Here is a 21,166-nt window from a genome sequence, read left to right as displayed (position 1 = left end):
ACGGCAAGTGTAAACGGGGGAGGAGAACGGAGAAACAGGACGACTGTATAAGATCATCGTAAGGGGTACGCAGCCGCAGGGGGCTGCGTGCGCTTCGGCAGCAGGGGGCCGTAGGGGAAGGAATATAATATAACATCATATTTATTATTATTGCATAATTTGTCAAAAGGAGTGTCGAAAGTCCCCACACTTGCGGGGCGAGGTAAGCAATACAAGGTTGTATATCGTAAACTGCTAGTAAGGGGAAGGGTAACAAGGGGAGTGAATTCATGTCATACGGGAGAGGGTCGGGAGGGTGGGGGAACACCCTCACTACCCCACTACAGCACATATGCACCACACTGCCACCACATAGGGAGAAGTTAATTAAGTACAGCATAGAGCGGACCCAGGGGACAGATAACAAAATGTTAACACCATGGCCGCCTAATGGTAGTTTCGATCCATATGCCCAACATTCACTACTGAACCATCTGCACAATACATACAAGGGGAAGAAGTTGGCAAACCATGTGGAGGTGTTTAACTTATGGAGGATGTTCCAGGGGTCTCGACCAGGACCAAATGGAATGTTCACTATGGGGGAAACACCGGAAGAAAAGGAGATTAAGAAAGAAGGAACGGGTGGGGAAAAGGAGTGCGAAAGCACAAAGAATACGGGGAACGAAAGACAGGGAGGAGAAAAGATTGATAAATCAGACGACATAAAAAAGGAACCGAGCAATGGGATACCCATAACACCGGGAGTGAAAATAGAGGGAGGAGGGTTGTACCCTTTAAGAGAATTAGGAGAAATAGCAGGACAGTTAAGGGCGGCTGAAGGATACTCAAACCCGGCATACAGCCCTCCACCATATGTGGCTCATGGGAAGATACCAATGGGGGACAGGAGGATTAGAGAAGAGCAGACTGTAGAGATAGGAAACGATGAGTGGATAGCTGCACAGATATTGTTGAAATTACGAGGCTCACTAACTGGAGAAGAAAGGGAGGCGGTAAGGAGAACAAACGAGGATAGTGCCAGAGAGAGTGAAATGAGGGGAGAGGAGCTACTACGGCAGAAGGAAGAGATTTTGGAGGAAAGATTAGCAGAACTAAGGGATGAGCAGAATGAACTGATCAAACAACTAAAGCGGAAGGAAAGAGAGAGAGTGAGGAAAAGGAAAGAAGGTAAGGACGAATTGGAAAAATTAAGGGAACGAAGTGAGGAACAAAAGAGAGAAGCTGAAAGGGTAAAAGGAGCAGCAGATAGGGTATCAAGAGTAGTGCTGAGAGAGAAGAAGAAGGAAGAAGAAGAAAAGGAAAAAGAAATGGAAATATGGAGGAGGAGGATAATATCAGAGGCAACTAAGAAATATGAAGAAGGGAAGGTAATAGAGAGTATAGTAGAAAGAGAAAGGGTGAAATGGGAAAGGAAGAAAGAGGATGAAAGGATATTGGAACAGATGAGCAACGAAGTAATGGAGGAGTTGAAAAGGAAAAGGGAGGAAAATAATAGGGAAATGGAGGAGAGGAGTGAAGGAGGAAGAGAAGAGAGGGGTTGGGAGAGTGAAAGATGGGGAGATGTATATAAAAGTAGAGAGGTAGCAACAACATCAGCACAAAGGGGAACAGTTGGTAACAACGGAAAGGGAGAAAGAGACCTAATAGACTTAAAAACAGTAACAATAAAAGGAAAAAAGGCAGAGTGGGGGGTGCCATTTATGAATGATTTTTGCAGTGAGGAGGAAGGAGGAGTGGAGAAGGATGGAAGGAAGAGTGAAAGGGAAAGCTTAGATAAACTATACCTTACTAGAACAAACGTAGATTCGCCCTGGATGAGCAGAAGATGGGAGGAGCTGGAGAGAAGTAAGGAGGAAGTGAAAAGAATAGGGGAAACACAAACCAATGAAACCACGCCACCCACATCACCATCGCACCCTCCCACGTCACGCCCTACATGTTCAACTACCGCGCGCTCTCTGCACAGAATAAAGCTCGCGCCCTTCATGAATGAATTTACACCTTATGCATGTCGGCTTAGGGACCTCCCTAGTCGCAGGCAAGACAGACAAATAAACATACCCATATTCAACACAGGAAATGATGAAAAAAGGGGAAAGGAAGAAGAGGGAGGTAGGAGCAGAGGTAGTAAGGAAGAATTTGAAGTAGTAAACGAAATGGGGGAAGAGGAGGGGTGTGAAGACTCAACATTATGGAGCGTAAAGGGTGACACAAGACATAATTTAATGCCACTGCTGGAGAGAGGAGGGGTTAGACCACAGTATGTACCTTGGAAACATACGGATAAGGAAAATATAAAATGTAGGCTCCCATCACTAAGTGGAGGTGCGGGTAAGTGGATATATGAAATGGAAAAACACACCGCAGGACAGAAACTAGCAGTAGGAGATGTGAAGGGCCTGTTAATATCAATATTGGGGGATAGAGCGGATGACATTTGGAAAAGAGCGGGATTCCATGGGGTAACAATAACGAACACATCGCATGATGGGGCACCATTTGCAAACTGCAGACATGCGCTATGGCAGGCACTGAGAGTGCAGTACCCAGACACATCAGACATAGGAGCCATTACTTCCCGTAAGATGGGTGAAAATGAGGATCCTGTTGATTATATCCAGGATGTTCAAGAGAAGTGGCGCATGGAAACTAGAGAACAATGGGACAAAACACCAGCCATATTTTATCATATACTAGTACAAGGGCTCCCAGAAGGAGTTCAAAAACAACTAAAGAAAGTAGTGGGGATGGAAGCAAAACCATGGCCAGAAATACAACTGACTATAGTACATCACTGCAGAACATGGCAAGGAAAAATGAAACAAAAGGAAGAGGATAGGAAAACAGAAGAGGCCAAATTAGTACAGAAAAAACTTACTAAATACACAATGGAAGGGGCACTAATAACTACGCCCACACCAATGGCCCAAAGCCCAACGCAAGTAGTGGCTGCACAAGATCCCGCACAAATAACGCCTCCACAAGGTGTAATACAGCAAGTGCCGCCTCTGCAATTACACGCACCAAACATGGGAGGAGGGTACCCAATGCAAGGGACTGGGTATTATAGTTATAACAGAGGGAGAGGAGGGTTTATGAGGGGGAGAGGATATGGATATAATACCCAACAACAGGCTGGGGGACTAAGAAATAACTACCCCACAGGGCAACCCGTATACCAGGACAACACAGGGAGCTTCCCATGGCAAAACAGGGAACCACCCGTGTGTTGGAGCTGCGGACTATTAGGACACATGTCACGTACATGTAGGGTCAGGCCAGGAACACCAGCATGGAATGAACAAGCACAACCTAGGACATTACAAGAACAGCAGGGCATACAACAACAGCAGACGTCACAAAAAGGGAGTGACCCACAACAACAAACAACACAACAGCCACAAACCTATTCACTGCCACAACAACAAATAACACAGTACCTGCCACCGCCACAACAACAAGTAGCGTTAATACAACCACCACCCCAAAATGAACGAACACAATTGGGTGGGGTGACGGTGTTGGGACACAACCCTTACACAGGGAATGGCCAATCATTGTACCCCCAATAGGCCAGCCCACAGACGGCCTTGGTGTGTCCCATCCTGTCAGTAACACCTAATAGTGCGGAGGAACCACGCATAGAGGTAACGATAGGTGACAAAAAATTATCATTTCTTGTTGACACCGGGGCAACCCGGTCTTGCATAAGGGAAGGTAAATTTAAGATGTCAGGCGAAGCCATGAACACCCAAGGATTTTCTGGGGCTAAAGGGTTGGTTCCATTTACTGATAATGTTCCCTTATCTATTGGAGATTATGATCTGTCAGTTCCACTCTTGTATTATAGTGCCTCACCAGTAAATATACTGGGGAGGGACATAATGAACAGGTTGAACATGACGATCTCCTTTACAGAGGATGGCATAATTTGCTCTACTCCAGGGATTAACATGCTCGCAGCACGACAGATTTTGCAAGCATACTGTGGACAGACAGCGATTAGGGCGGAGCCAGTAGATGGCGAGATATTCCAATATGGCACTGACATGGCATTTGCATGGATGCCAGGGATAGAAGGGAAAATATGGAGGAGACCAGCAGCCTATCTATTCCGACCAGAAACACCAGTTAATGAACTAGAAGGGAAGGTGTTTGTAGTGGACATTGAGAGCATTATTGCAACAGCTGATTATGTTGCTGTGCACGCCCAAGATAAAGAAGGGAGAGCATGGAGGGCGGTGATAGCACTAGCAGAAGGATGTAGGCTGACCCAGGTGTCAGATGAAGAGCTGTTCTCAGAAGAAAAGGAAGAAAATGAAATGGTGTTCATGATGAGTGTAGAAATGTGGCTAAGAGTGGCTCACAAACAAGTAGCACAGAAAATTGCAATGGCACTTGAGGCACCCGCAGGCACCCCAGTCCCATTTTTTAAGGAGGATATGTCAAAGGTGCCCAAATCATTATGGACTATTAGCCCTTATGACGTGGGATGCATAAAAAGCATAGGGGGTGTAAGGATAAAATTGAAAAAAGGTGCCATACTACCAAGAGTTAAACAGTACCCATTGTCAAAAGAGGCAGATGAGGGCATATATGAAACCATAACGGCCCTTATAAACAATGGCATATTGGTCCCCTCAGAATCACCATGTAACACAGCTGTGTACCCGGTGCGCAAGGCTAAAGGGGGGTCTTGGCGCTTCATACAGGACCTCAGACCCTTGAACAACATAGTAGAAGCAGAGTATCCAGTAACAGCAAACCCGGCCACAATATTGTGTGGCATTCCAGCAGAAGCATCACGATTTACAGTGATTGACCTTAAAAATGCTTTCTTCTCAATACCATTACACCCAGACTCACAAGATTTGACAAGCTTCACTTACCGAAATACAAAGTGGAAACATACCAGATTACCACAGGGGTATTGTGAATCACCCTCAATTTTCAATAGAGTAATACAGATGGATTTGGGTAACGTTGAGGTGGAAAGCACAGTGTTACAGTACGTGGATGACATAATAATTTGCAGTGCAAACGAAAGTAAATGTAGAAAGGACTCCTTAAAAATGTTGACGATACTGGCAGAAAAGGGGTACAAGGTAGACATGGAAAAGATACAATACTGTCAGGAACAGGTACTTTACATTGGTCAACTGATATCCCAACATGGAAGAAGGATTGCACCACAAAGAGCACAGGCCATCTCAAGCACTCCCGTGCCACAGACTGTGAGAGAACTGCAGCAATTTCTGGGGCTGTGCAACTACTGTAGAGCATGGGTATTTGATTACAGCTCATACATAGGACCCCTGCTTGAGGGTTTGAAGGAAGCAAATAAAGGGGAGAAAAAGTTGGGATGGACTATGGAAATGAGGGAGGCATTTGACGAATTAAAAGACGCGATATCAACTGCTCCAGTACTTGCATCCCCAGACTATGAGCGGCGCTTCTTTATATTTTCACATTGCGACTCAGCAGTGATGAAAGCAGTATTGGCCCAAAAAACTAGCATGGGCTATAAACCAGTAGCATTTTACAGCGGTCACTTAGACCCTATAATGTTAGGCCACTTCTCTTGTGAACAAGGTCTTGCTGCAGCTGCTTTTGCAGTAGAAAAAGCATCAGCAATAACTATGGGGTGTCCAACTACACTATTTGTGGAACATGCACTATTTGCGATATTGAATAAACCTAAGTCCACATTAACGACACAGAGGGCATCAGGTTATGAGATTATTTTGTCTAAAGCTGAACTGGCAATTGTTAGATGTAGCACGGTTAACCCTGCAAGGTTCTTAGCAGAAGTAATTGAAGAGGGAGATTACGCACACGACTGCACCCAAGTAACTGAAATATATTCATGTACTAGGAAAGTTGAGGAAAACGCACTAGAGGGAGGTGAGCTTTTGTTTATTGATGGTCTTCAACTATTGATCAAGGAGATGGGATACGAAGGACTGGGGCAACAGTAGTAAAAATGATGGAGGCGCCGGTGTGTGTGGCTATGAAGTGTGTACAATTACCACAGCATTACTCTGCTCAAGCGGCGGAACTTGTTGCACTAATATTGGCATTAAAGGAAAGTTTTAATAAAAGAGTAACTATATATTCCGACAGTGCATATGTTACATCCACTGTCCACTCAGGGCTATCAAAATGGAGAAGGAGAGGGTTTAGGAGAGCTGATGGCACTCCAGTACAACATGCCCTCTTGTTGGCTGAACTAATTGAAGTAATAAACGACCCCCAAGAACTAGCCCTAGTAAAATGTACCGCACACACCAATGGAGAAGACTACGTTTCAAAAGGAAATGCAGCAGCAGACGCACATGCGAAATATGCTGCATATTTTGGTGAGATATGGAACCCCACAGACTCACAGAGAGGGAGAGGGAGGGGAATAGCGAGGGAGATGTTAATAAGAGAAGGGTACACCCATCTCCCAGCCACACAGATTATGGAGCTACAAGCGGCTGCACCAATGGCCGAAAAAGAAGTATGGGTGAAAAGAGGATGCACAATGTCACCAACCGACGCACTATGGCGCCAGGGTGGCACTGGGAAAGTTGTAATACCGTTGGCACTGTTAAATACCGCCTTAAGCCAATTACATCACCCTGCCCATACAGGCAAGGAAATAATTGCAGCACGAATTAGAGAAGATTGGTTTTGTCCCGAGTTAACCTCCCATGTGTCAAATTTTATCAGCAATTGCCTCACATGTCAACAGTTTACGGCCGGTCATACTCTAAAAGTGATAAGAGGTACAATACCCCGGCCAGAAGGACCTTTTCGGCACCTTCACATTGACTATGTTAATATGATCAACATCTGTCAAGGCAATAGGTATATGATTGTAGTAGTATGCCCATTTTCTAGGTGGATTGAAGCAGGGCCCTGTTCACACCCTGATGCGTTTAGAGCAGCCAAATTCATAGTAAGGGAGGTCTTCCCCAGGTGGGGAGTGTGCGAGGTGTTAAGATCAGACAACGGCCCCCATTTCGCAAATGAAATGTTCCAGCATATTACATCCCTGCTGAACATTAAACACAAATTTGCATGTGCATACCACCCACAGGCTAATGGTGTATGTGAACGCCTGAATGGCCTATTGAAGGAGGCAATTGCTAAAATACAACAAACAACAAAGAAAAGTTGGTTGTATTGCCTTCCGTTAGCATTGTTTGAACTTAGAAACAGGCCAGGGTCCGACCACCACCTCACCCCTCACGAAGTGGTTACTGGACGTCAAATGCGCCTTCCCCTAACACCAACGTCAAGGGCATTCACCGATAACGAAAGTTCAGCGAATGTGTTAGGAGATGAAATGTATCAATATGTGTCTTCTTTGATTACTAGTGTCGTGTTTGTGTCTCAACAGCTCGAGCGCACACGGGGCGGGTCTACCAGCAATCAAGAAAAAGACGAAAGTACGGAATTGGGAAAGGAGAACTCGTGCAAACTTGCCAAAGGTGACCACGTACTACTTCGCAATTTCAATAGAAGGTGGCACGAGAAGAGGTTCACTGGCCCCCATCTGGTAGAGGACGTATCAACAAGAGCAGTAAAACTAAAGGATAAGCGTGCCTGGAACCACCTACATGACGTAAAGATCTACAAACTGCAGACCCGCCCCAGCGCCAACGACAGGTCCATTGGAAGAACAGCAACAACATCGCCGACAGCGGAAGATAGTTCCACCACAGACAACGACCCAATTGTTCCCTCGGAGACAATAACTGACGAAGAAGGGGGTGACCCCCACACTGCCCACCCCATGATCACTCGCTCAAAGAGTAAAAATACTTCCGCCATCTGAGCGCAAACCCCCCCCCCATTGACTGCTAAGTACAGTTGTAACTAAAATTGAAGGACATTGCTTGCACCAATACACATGTAAACACGTGAATGTTCTCTTTTTCTCTCGCACATACAGGAACTGCGTAATATTGTATTGTTAAGAAAAGCTAATTAACAAGTTCAGTGTGCAGGTGTAGATGGTGCTGCCAGACGATAACTACCCAGAAGAATTGTCACACCAATTTGTATACGAAATAAAGAGGCCAACATACTTAAAAAGGAGAAGGGTACGTGTATACTACACAGCCTTCCTCCTGGCCATAGAATATTACATGCCCCACCTCCGCCCATACTTGCCGGTCCTAAGAGACCCATCACTTAGAGTAGCGTGGGAGCAGCTCTTCGCCTGGGCACTGAATGACCACTTGATAGGGAGAGCTTAAAGGAAACAAAACTAACATTTAATAACGAGCACTTTTGAGAATTTTTAGGCGGGCAACTGTAACGTCGCAAGAATAAGCTGCCAGGACCGCAGCGAGGTAAGAGCAAAATGCCGGTGAAATTAGCATATGTAATAAAAATAATAGGGATTTTTATGATCACCGGATTCTTGGCTGCCTCTGTCTGGCAGTACAGCTATGCTATTGATTTTATTGCTGCACCCAAACTTAATATACCCCCGTCCCCTGCTGCAACAGGTGTTACGTCAGGTGGTAATCGTAATTTTGCACCCAAGCAAAATAGAGTTAAACGCAGCACGTACTCAGACAATAAAGGTATTGATAATTATGTACAAGATTCAGCACACGTCACAAACAACATATGGTACCAACACATGACCCGCATTGGTAAGCAGACAACTGAGGATAGCTGTTACGTTTGCTCATTAATACCATACGCCATGAGCGCTTCACGAACATTTGTTGCCACAGAAATAGATGAAAAAACAGCACAGTGCATAATATATTTGGCCCTGTTCCAAACGAAAGGAAGATTTCAAGGAACAGTAGTGCACATGACATGGAAATCACGAGACTCATACCCATATGAAAACAACTTCCTCAAGACCTATCTGAGTTATCACAAGACCAGTTTACATGCTGAAGCATTCAGGTACATAACGAGTGGCCCTGCAAAAGGAGAAACAAAGAAGGTAACACTGCAGTATCTACCATGTGATTGGTACGCAACTGAAGTTCCGGGTAAACAAGGATGCTGGGAGAGGCCGCTACTGACGATAACAGGAAAGGTGTTCCTGGGCAACAGCTGGGAGATAGGAGTGATTGGCAGCAACATGGTAACAAAAGAAACTATCTCAACTATCGAGACACACAATCATCGATGTTGGACGACGTGGATCAAGTATGTACCAATGCTCACGTGGGTAGAAGAAGATGAAGACCCGATAACTATACTACCATTGACTGCGCCTAAAGTATGCTACCAGCATAAAGGAGAGGTGGACGTAGGATATAACACCAATTGTGCAAGCGTGATGGAGTTGCCTGAGGGGGGAGCGGGAACAGCAGTAATAATGGACCATTATTGGGCCTGTGGAGAAAAGGCATATCATACACTGCCTCCCCTGTGGAATGGTGTGTGCACAATGGTACACGTCAATGTACCATCACTAGTGGTACCTAAGAAGCATGTCGATGTGGCGAAATTTCCTAAAATGGATGAAGGGGATAAGAGAAGAAAGAGATCTGCACCACTTCAGAAGGAGCAAGGAAACAGGACCAACAGCAATGATACTGTCCTAAACAGGAGAAAAAGACAAGGAGAGCCATTGACAGGAAATTACCTGTGGGGAAGGTCGGAAACGGAACTAACATCAATACCGCCAGAACACAGACTATTCAGCAGAGCAGCAATGTTCTTCTCCTCAATAATACATCCGGGACTGCAGGCATACGCAAACGCAAAATGGCTCCAAATAACAAGGTGGGAACTAATGATGACCATCAATTCAACAGTAAATGGGTTCAACGCAATTAAAGAGGAGCTGCGAGCTGTAAGGATGGTAGCACTCCAGAACAGATATGTATTGGACCTTCTCACAGCAATGGAAGGAGGAGTTTGTGCAAAAATAGGACAATCTTGCTGCACGTTCATACCTGCCAACGATGCTGACAATGGTACACTGACAGAAGCAGTTTCACAATTGGCCCAGATGCACTCCAAAATGATGGACGAAAGTAACGGTGTAAACAAGGATAAGAGCTGGTTTTCACTATTATGGTCATGGATGCCATCTTGGCTGTCAGATGGACTGAAAATAATAGTGGGATGTGCTATTTTGGCTGGAGCTACCCTGATCATAATTAGATTTTGGAAGGCCCGGAAAGCACGCACGACTGACGAGTTGCTGGAAATGGTGGGAATGCACCCCTTAATGCCAGCAGATGACGGCCAGCATACAGGTGTGATAATACAAGAAAGGGAGAAGTTGCGCACCCAAATCATCACCAATCATCTAGACCCACCATCAGTGAAGATTGAGAACCCAAGGAACCCCAGGAGCTACATAGGAAGATGGGTATACTGTACTCCTGGAGGAACATGTGAATACATGTATTGGTCATTTGAAGATCATGTAAACCATTATGGACATCTCGGAGGGATAACTAAGATATGGAGGGTAAGAGGAGATAACGAGAAGGATATGTTTGTGGTCGACAGGTCGACCAGAGGGGGGACTGAAGTGGGAGAATGGAAGAACAGGCTCCCGTCCTTCACCTCTCGCGCTTGGCCTAGAGGGTCACGGCCCAGACACCCGCCGCGAGAAGAGTTTGTCCATTTACCAGACGACCAGGTACCCTGGTACAGGAACATACGGATGTGTCCACCTGCCTGCCCAACAGCCCGCACTGGCCATGCCGACCCCTGCGGCTCGGATCAGCTAGACTAAAAACCACACGTCGTTAGAGATGCCATGACGACCTAGACAACGGGAAGCACATCTGTACAAGTATACACACTTAACATTTCCACACCAATCTACACGAAGAACATACTCAGTGCTCTGACGTAGGCGACAGGCATATTCACGGACGTGCATCTTTATTATTTTTACATAGGCTTTCAGAATGCAGAAACGCAAGATGCATCATGAACTCATCTATAACGCTTGCTCACGCTTCCCTTGAAACCCGTTACCACCATGAGAGGTATAATGGAAACACGATACTGGTCATGGAAATGTATGCTACTATAATCTAAAGCACCTATGAACCAAACAGACTACTTAAGCACCAGGCCCGAGTAGGCCGCAAACAAGAGCTCCCGTGGACATTAACAAAGCAAGAGTCAGGTTGCTGATCCTGCAGAAAGAACCCGATGGAGCAACCAGCCAAGGTCGCAATGTTGCAAGCCCACATCCAAGAACAAATCATCAAAGGCACGATGTTGCAACCTCGCACTCCGCGTACCAACGTTAAAGTCATATCTACAAATTAAACCAGACACACAGTGGAAAAGCAATATTAATTGTGCAGAATTCTGCCTCAAACACGGTCCCGCCTCACGTGACCAAGCCGAATCTGACGAGATGCCAAAACCCAGGAGAGAAAAGGCGTCTGGGTCCCTCGCTACGAGACACAGGCCGAGACACTTGAAAGGCTCAATGGACACCTGCTACAGTGGGAGCGGTCAGCCTTCCACCTATGAATAAATCCTCACATTGTCTGCACGTACCCATATTGAAACATTGTTGCAAACACAGGTACACCGAGAGCTGGGAACAACGGTGGTCCCAGGCTGGGGAGCTCACGGATGCACCAATCAGAACATGGGGCTCTTATCTCAGACGTCAGTAACACTAGCCAATCCTCAGGAGCCTTCATGTAACAATTCTTATGTATCCAATTATAGGGACAACCCAGATATACCACCTGACTACACCTTGTCCACTAATATCATTCTCTATATGTGTACTATACTAACCCTACCACTCGAGCAACCAATTAAGAGTGGCGATAGGTTTTTTTGTTAACTTTCTGAAGTGACGCAAGTAGCGCGTCATAATGCAGTAAAAAGGGCCTGCGAGCCCCACGATTATGTGTGTGTCAGGACGGACGCGTACGCTCCTTGACCCATCCCTGCCGTTTTGTGCAAATAAACAGCAGAGTCGCCTTGCTCCTTGTGTGTGTCTCATACTCTATCTCATCTGGGATATACGGGAGGAGTTGGGGCCTCCCTGCCCGGAGGTCTGCGGACGGCCCGGCCGACCCCGGCAGAATTTCCCCCCGACAGAGCGCTCTACTCGCTGTGCTATCGACTGGCAACTTGGGGGGAGATCTTTACCCTCTGCATGTGCCTCCCTCTGCAACAGCCCTCCTGCCTCTATCTACGTCTTCAGCCCGATTTCCTTTAATTCCGGAAACTCCTCAAGACTTTCCTCTTCGCCTCCTCCTTCTCCCTAACCACCTTTTTCTGCTCTCTCGCTCTCTCTTCTCTACTTCTGCTTCAGTTTCACGTTCTGGCTTCCTGGTGTACCTTCAGATCCTCAAAGGTCCCAAGCTTTCCTCACCAGTCTCCTGCACTTGCTCCCGGGCCTTGCACTTGCCACAGCTCTACTGCAATTTAGTTACGAACCGTGAGAGTGATATCTCTCTGCACTTAACCCATGCTCTGATGGGACTGAGCACAGTTGTCCCTATTGCCCCACCCCACACCCTTCCTTTTCTGTTCATCTGCATAATCTGAATGTACCATGCCTAGCAAGATCGGTTGTCTTGCCTTCCCTATGCCTTCCCCTCCCATGCATGGTTGCGATTTGAAACATTTGTGTATAAGCGCATAATAAATAAACAATCAATCAATCTACAGCAATGCCTGCACACCTGCCACAGAGAGAGGACACAGCAGAGATTTGTGGTGGTTCCTCTCTGGGCAGGGAGCCCTCAGACTTCAAAAAGATATAGTTTATTTTTGTAGTCACTCTGCTCCATAAATAAATTATTACAGAAATAATGTAGTTTATGAAGCAAAGTGACTTCAAACAGAAACTCTTAATTTTTAAAGTCTGAGGGCCAGTGCATAAACCTAGAAAGAGCCAAGTCAGGACTCAACAGTGAATTAGAGTTCCCCAAATGTTTTATTTGTAAACCGGATCGATTATCTTTGCTTGACGTGACCGGTAAAATATGGCCACTTGTTTTAAGTTTATTCCCCAATTTCATATTCATCTCTTCTCATAGGTTAAGAACATGTTTGCTTCCATAATATCACAGTGTTCACTATTTCTGTGGAAGGGTTTTGTTTATCCTGTTGGATTGATTCCTTCGTCAACACAGCACCACGCAAGATTGTGTTGGAGGATCAGTGATAAAGCAGCAGACTGCTTTGACAGCAGGTACTCTGAATTCCCCATATAAAAGGAGAGTCTGGTCCATGTCTGTTCACAAGGCCCACTCCTCCTCCTTCACACAAGTCCCTCTCGTGAACCACAGGACTTACATACAGGTGTAGGCAGGCACAGATTACAAGAGACACTTTGCTGCTTATGCTCTGAACCTGTATTCCTTTTTGAATTGCCCTTGCAATGTATTTTCAAAGAAAACGGTCCTTTTTGTATTGATCAGCATTATCCTTTTCAATGTTGTGCCAAGGGACATTCAGTTAGGTTTAACAGATGACTCCATGTCATGATGGACCCCCTTATTCAATGCAAGGCTTTTCTTTTACCTTAGCTTTACCACAGTCCATTTTAGTCAGTTGAAGTGATTCAATACTACAAATCCCAGTAGGCATTTGATGGAGAATTGAAGGCCCAGGACTGGGACATGGTGTCCCTCATGACATGGAGTCATCTGGTGGCAGCAACAATTAACCGTGGCCCCATCATGCAAAACCATATGGAACATGTTGGTAATTCATTCATTGCTAGAGGAAGACAATGTACACTAATTGTGCTTTTTAGTGACACAGCTGCCTTAAACTCTTCTTCGGTTTGTTTACTTTTCTCCCATCCAGATGTTCAGTACATCAAGAGGCGAGACATCGTGCTGAAGAGAGAGCTGGGAGAAGGGGCATTTGGCAAGGTGTTTCTGGCAGAGTGTTACAACCTTAGCCCCACCAAGGACAAGATGCTGGTTGCAGTGAAGGTAATTGAAAACTCCACCTTGCCTTTATCTGTTGTTCTGGAGTATCAAAGGACTGGCGATAGTATCCACACAGGTCGCAAGAATAGCAGATAGATATCTGCTTCCTATTTTTGCATTGTGAGTGCTGGTTTGATGTGGGCAAAATGTATTGAACGTGAAGCCCAGGGGGTTTCTATACGTGTTTGTGAAAGAAGTATTTGTTTTATGTAATTTTCCTTTTTTGCAACTTGTCAAAACAATGGGTACAGGGATATCCTACCGAACCACTTTCTTACAAACATCCTATTTATTTATTATTTATTTATTTATAGTTCTTATATAGCTCTACTCGCCCATGGGCCTCAAAGCGCACAACATAAACAATCTTGGAACATAAACAATCTGGTAAAGAGATGTGCATGTTGCCTCTCTGGCATATCTACAGATCCCCATGTCTACATTCATCATGTGTGAGATGCATGAAAGCTATTTTATTTTGGCAATTACGTTGGGTTCCAAAACTAGCGAAGACATCAGTGAAGAGTTCACACACACCATCCACCTGACCCTTCCCCATGAGTGTCTGTATTCTAGTGGAGTGGTGGGCAGGATGAACGCAAGATTTGCACTGTGGAGAGCCTTGACCTTCGATTGAATCCAGCCACTAAATTCTGATGAATTCTGATAACATGATGGGTCATAAGAAATCGGGTTAGAATGATCAAATTAACGAAAGAGACACAAAACCATGAATGGCGACCCATCTTGTTCTGAGCTGAAAAGTGCTCTGAAAGGTACCTGCTGCCATGTTGATACCCCATACTCAAGAACATTTTTTGATTTTTGAGAGGCACATCCAACTGCTAAAACTATATAGTTCTTATTATCACTGAAATGTCACATTTCCAATTATCTGGCATTATAACAGTGTTTTTATTTGATGATTATTTTGCTCCATGATCTCACTATTCCTGTTTGTACTGAGGCTCTGATAAACCCCTTGTATTAGTGCTTCCAGGAGTCAGCACTATCTCACAAGTCAGTACTAGAGGAGTAATTGTTTTATTCAGTTAGATACATGACAAAAGGCCAAACTTCAATAGCGTCGGACATTTTGGAAAATGGTTTTAGCAATCATAGTTCTAGAATGTAGGTTAAGCAGGTCTTTCTGACACATATACCTTTAACTTCATAGGGGAATATAGTGTTTCTTCTTGATGGTCTCTGGTAGGAATCTATAACCCAGAGCTTTGTCATAACATATCTCCACGTCTCATTTAAACTTGACTTAATCAAGGGCGAACAGTTGTCCCATTGAAAAATGCTTTGTGAATCATGCCCTTTTACTCTCCTCGCAAAACCTCTTGTATATAGTACAGGTCTGCTGAGAAATCTTGTCAGAGCTCAGTATACATAAAAAGAAGACAATATCTGACTTTACTAAACACAAATCATGCCCCATGTGGGCCTACAGGTAGTATCCATTGCCCAATTGTATATTACACAAAAAGGGGATAAACTCAAACTCTTGTTTTGAAGTACGGACTTGAAGCGATGACAAGGAAGACTATGCACTGCGTTGAAGAAAGTTGAAGCGGTCATTTAATTACCAACCCGCTCCACACCACTGAGTAAGAGGGAACTTCAAATAAATTGATAAAGAAGTGCATTTTTCACTGCATGAAAATAGCCATGAAGGATGTATTTATGTGGATACACTTGAGTGCCTGAGGAGCAAAGAACACAGATTCTACAATTGACTTCTGGCTCCTGAAGTAAGCGTCAAGAAGCAATAAGATACACTGCTGAAACCGGTTGACCGTTTGTTTGGGAATTTTGTTAGAAATCTAGATATCCCCTGAACAAAATCACTTGAAAATTCGTTGGGTCAGATCAGAGGGAACAATAAAAGAATGCATACATTCAGTGTCCTGCCTTCTACATAGAAACACACTTTTTTTTGTGAGCCTCTGTATTTGGTAGGCAGTGCTCATATCTGTATATAGCATGGCTTGACTCTTTGCTAGTGATCGATACAATGCAGGTCAGATTGATGAGTAGGGTGAGTTTCTCACCTTATCCCTTTTACTAGACAGGCAGGCGAACCACCATTAGCTAGGGATAGACCTGAAACAAGGGCAAGTCAGTAAGGGCTTGTTATTGGCTATGTTGCCCTCTGAAAGGGCAACATAGCCAATAATAAGCATCCATACATTACTTTAAAATAAGAGATTGGTGTTATCCCCTATTTTTTGTTATATAATATCTTACTTTAATCAGGAAGTAAGGATTCACACTGGAGGATCTTGAGAATTACCAGAGTGCTGCTCATATGGTACCTATACACAAACTAGTTTAGCTTTTTTTGTTTGTTTCTCTACTTTCTTTTGCAGACTTTGATATGTAGTGTCATTTCTGTTGCTTTATGACTGGCGAACAGCTGTTACACCGAGCCTCTCCCTAACACATGAGTTTAGGTACACACGTGTGTGTGTGATCAGCCACAACTTATTTGACATAGTGCTGCATAGAGAATCTATGCCTTCAGTCACACTCTGTGACTCCTCTAGGATTGTGTAAATGAGGCTCCAAGAGGCTGTCAAAATCTATCCCTCAGCAATGAGTATGCAGACGGCATAGGCATTCACAACATGCGATTCAGCCATGATAGTGTACATACATGAATCCAATAGGAACACTTGGGGTTTGCGGCTCCTCGAGGCTGTTTGTTTTGTCACTTGTCTAGTGAACTACCAAAAGTCCGATTATTTAAAGGGACCAGAGCCCAGATAGTGTCAACGGCTGTAATGACTGTTATCATCCCATGTCTTCTGCGTTCCCCCAAAAAATGTGGCAATTCTGTTGCTAAATATTTAGTTGGTACTCTTTCCTGCCGCGATGTGGCAGTTGGAAATGCCGCGCATAGAGCAAATGCACTGGATACCTGGTTGCCTGTGGCAGGCCTTCGATCTGCCGTATTCATTTTCATTGGGGCAGATTCGATCCAGTGTCATGGTTGATGTACACCCTTTAACTACCAGGATATTATGCAAGTCTATGCAAAAAGGACGAGCATACTCGTCCTTGGCATGTATTCAACATTTGATGGTGGTTTGTCGGGGTATATTCTGTTGGTCTTTCAGGGTGGGGGCGCATATAAAATAAGATGTTTGCTTGGGAATTGTTTCGCTGGTGCATCTCAAAAAGGGGCAAGAAGAGCCATACATGTTTTGTCCTTTCGTTTTCTTGTTCTATTTTTCTATCAATTTGTTCAGTTTATTGCGGCTGGTTTGTAGTATGAATTAACTCAACTTGCTGGAAATATAGACAGGAAAGACATGGGGCCTGATTTACAAAACAGTTTTCAATGGGACTTTCCCATGGTAAAACAGTTTTGTAAATCAGGCCCCGGGTGTTCGTGAACTCCACATAGGGCCTGGTTTACAGAGCTTCGTGCAATGGGATTGCGCCATTTTGAAACAATTTTGTAAATTAGGCCAACGAATATGGTCGCTGAAAACTTAGTTTTAGAAAATAGTACCAACTTAAAATAAATGGTTTGCTTATCTTTCGCTGCTTCTACAGTGCCCTGCCTTGCCTGCCCCATTGGTTTAGTTTAATCACTTCCCCAAATCACTCAGATGCAACCTTTCCAAAACACCCTGCCCTATCGTATTACATAAAGGAAGCTAATGCTTAGTTTGCAATCTTTGCACAGTGAGTGCATAATGAAATGTGTACACTTAATTTTCAGCTGCATCCGCTCAATGCATATATTTGCACCTGGATCAAAGCCGGGTCATATTATTACACCTCACGTGTTCCTGTTGAGACAGCATCCCTGCCGACTTCAGCGACACATGGCTATTGCGCGCAGCCTGTAATCAGTTATGACTCTTCTCCACGTGAGTGTGGAACATGCCCCGCAGCTATTTTCATCAGCAGTTCTCATGGTTTCCAAAGGAAAATAGCAAAGTGAGAACTTGCTTTTAATGTAACACAGTGAACATCAGCAGAAGGCACACTTGCAAAGACTCCCTAAACCCTAGAGGCGCCCCGGCACGTTTCCCATACAGCTTTATACAGCAATGATTTACCTATTTAAAGAACATATTCTCACTTAGCATCTGCATCGTGTATATTCACATTGGATTCCAGGCATTTGGAATAGCATGTACGAATATGGAGAGAGGACACATGTTGAAACTCTGTTCTTTGCGTTAGCAGCTGCAGCGCTATTTAAATGCCATGGACGATGCTCAGAGCCTCATGGTCTGATTAACACAAGATTTGCAACTGTAGATGTTCATAGGTTAATTATAACACAGGGCAGCTTTCAAGCTCCAGACTATTGACATATGCAAGGAACCTAGTGTACCCACGCAAGTGGAAATATGATGTGCCTGGCACCATTACCATTACGAACCCTTCATCACTGTATTTGTACTTTTGTGTTGTAGTATAAACTGCCTCCTATTATTAGGACTGTATGTACTTTGTTAACTGAAAGTGAAACTACCTGCGCCTCAATTGTAACCTGTAAATCTACACCCATATACCTTTGGGTTAGGAGCACCAAAATAAATAAATAAATAAATAAAACCAAAATGAGCATTTGTAAATCATGTGCGTATTGCATACAGGCGAATTATGACATTACTATTGACCTACAATTCATACATGACATCTCTAGTGCTCAATTATCCGCTGTCAATTGTGACATTATGATGCCTGTCTCTTGAGCTAGCAAAGAGCAGAATTCCAGCTGCCACTGCAGCACTTAATTAAACGCTGTGACTGGCCGAAGAAATCCTTGTCTTCTAAAGCCGATTGCGGTGACACCTTACAGCTATTACCTTCTAAGGGACCATTTATGGCCGTGTGCTTTGTATGTTCACCGCTGGAGTTTAACACGTGATAATTAATCTGTAGGGTATTGCTTATTTTAATGCACAGAACTGAAACGTTTTTAGGTGCATTTCTTGAGCAGCTTGAACAATTTTTCTTCAAAACATTAGAAGCCGCCCAACAAAAAAAAAATCAAAACAGATTCTTATATGGATTATGCGTCTCACAAACTGGAGAATCGCTTGCAATACACGAAACCAGAGGCCAGGTATTAAAGGGTAGGACCGTGTATGGCCATGCATAATGAGGCGATATGCCCTGATGTGCTGGGCCCACCCTGTAGGTAACGGCCCGCCACCCAGGTTAAGGGCCTGAGCATAGCGAGGGTCCCGTAATGAGGGTGCTGGGCTGTTACCTACAGAGTGGGCCCAGCCATCCCTACACGGGTGTTTATGTTTTGGAAGGAAGGAAGGAAGGAAAGGGAAGGGAAGGAAAGGGAAGGGAAGGGAAGGGAAGGGAAGGGGAGGGGAGGGGAGGGGAGGGGAGGGGAGGGGAGGAAGATCAGATCTAAAACACCCGGAGCAGTGGTGCAGTAAGGGTGAACTGCAGTCGAGGAGCCAGAGAAAAGAAGATGCAAGCACTACAAGCTGATTTAGGAACACACAACCCCAAGAAAGGAAAAACAACAGTATCCCTCTGGACACTATTCCACAGACCCTGACCAGGTAGATACAGCAGGTTAAGACATTGTTCCAAGCTTGAAAACGACATCAAAGACAACCTGTTTGTGTTCAATACCTTGAATTCCATTTGTGGTTGGAAGTGACCATTGTCCTGGCATAGCGTGTGCCAGTTGCATGTGAGAAAAGCCAACCACAGATTTGCTGCTTGGCAATTTGTCAGTGGTTACTCAGCCATCCTACTCAGAACTGGTACTGCCACAGCCCCCGGACCCACGACATCCTTAAAGAGGGACCACCAACCAATCATTCTTTGCCTTGACGAAGACTCAGGTCAAAACAGGTGTTAGCTTTTCTCACATGCAACTAGCACACTCTGTGCCAGGACAATGGTCACTTCCAAACACAAATAAAATTCAAGGTGTTGAACACAGACATGTTATCCTTGATGTTGTTTTACTGGCAACAGCAACCATGGCCATTACCAATCGCCAGCACCACTACTAACAAGGTTTGCTTACCCACAAGCATAGATAGTTCTAGAAGTGAGCCGCAAGACCTCTAGGCATTCCTCCAACTCCAACCTAGTATCTTCAGTCTACAATACATATGTGGACATACATTATTGATGTGTATAGTATTATGTTGGTCTCTCTTTATCACATGCGTCGTTGGAGCACTGGCAAATATATTTTGTGCCAGCCACACACCAGAACACCATGGGCCTTGTAGTAATACGTGCCATAGCTCTCTGTGCATGGTTGGATTTAGAGTTGGGAATTACATGCTGCCAAGCAACACATCACAGCCGCAGTATTTCCTAGACAGGCTAGATTTTGATGATGCACGATAAGTGAACTGGAAACAATGCCACAGGCCTTTTATTGTAGTGATCACACTGGAATCGCTTTCTGATCGTGGGACAATTTACCTGTGGTATTATAAATAAGTAGAGCTTGTGATTGGTTACTAAATCACATAGAATAAGTTTCAGCACACCATAACCCATAACTCAAATGCAAGGATGGCTTTTCATTTCTCCTTTCCCATTACCATGCATGAATGGGAGGGTATTAAGAAGCGTAAAACTCATTCTGCCTTGAAATATCACATCTCAATTTTACAAATGGAAATGGGGAAGCTCTTTCATTGAAGGTGTAGAATCAACATTATGAATATATTACAAGTTAAAAACCAATAGACTGAGCGAGGTAAGGGTGATTGCTTCTCCGTCAACACAGTGGAGCTACCATCCATCTGTACATGTTGGAAATACTTTACACTCTGAGACTCTTTAATTAAACGTACATCATGCCCTGTGGTTAGAAAAGAAAAAAATGCAAGGGATGAAAAACAACTAAATCAACTAAAATGCAAATTGCAGCTTTTTTTGCAGGAAACGTTGCATCGTTTTACTAAAATGCCATACCGACAGGATATAGCAGACAAGTGACAACTCTGGCTTACTCCCATTTAAGGGTATGTCCCAATTATTGTAGCTATTTCGGAATTTTTAGAAACTGAATATGTGTAGCACAGCATTTGCTTTCAACCAATAAACAAAGTATAAGTACACACATATATCTTTCCTATACCACAGATGTTTACACTGTCGCCACTAGTGGATACATGACTAAAATATTGAAAAACAGCCTACCGTTGGGGAGAGAACAATGAACATACATTTTGTCAATGAATTGTGCTGTTAAAAATTGTTGCATTTTTGTTATTGTTTTTAGCTGA

General features: G+C 44.3%; 1 protein-coding gene across 3 annotated transcripts in view; it reads left to right on the top strand.

Moving 5' to 3' along the window:
* The window catches only part of NTRK3 (neurotrophic receptor tyrosine kinase 3), a 1,833,633-nt gene that overhangs the window by 1,568,685 nt on the left and 243,782 nt on the right, over positions 1 to 21,166 (top strand). For all 3 annotated transcript variants that reach the window (XM_069624286.1, XM_069624285.1, XM_069624287.1), the window contains exon 13: positions 13,786 to 13,916. In XM_069624286.1, the coding sequence (XP_069480387.1) occupies positions 13,786 to 13,916 (131 nt within the window). The remainder of the gene's footprint in view (positions 1 to 13,785; positions 13,917 to 21,166) is intronic.

The sequence above is a fragment of the Ambystoma mexicanum genome, chromosome 11, assembly GCF_040938575.1.
Source record: "Ambystoma mexicanum isolate Mex_15411 chromosome 11, UKY_AmexF1_1, whole genome shotgun sequence".
Lineage (NCBI taxonomy): Eukaryota > Metazoa > Chordata > Amphibia > Caudata > Ambystomatidae > Ambystoma > Ambystoma mexicanum.
The sequence above is the reverse complement of the archived record's forward strand: the minus strand, read 5'-3'. Positions and strand labels throughout refer to the sequence as shown.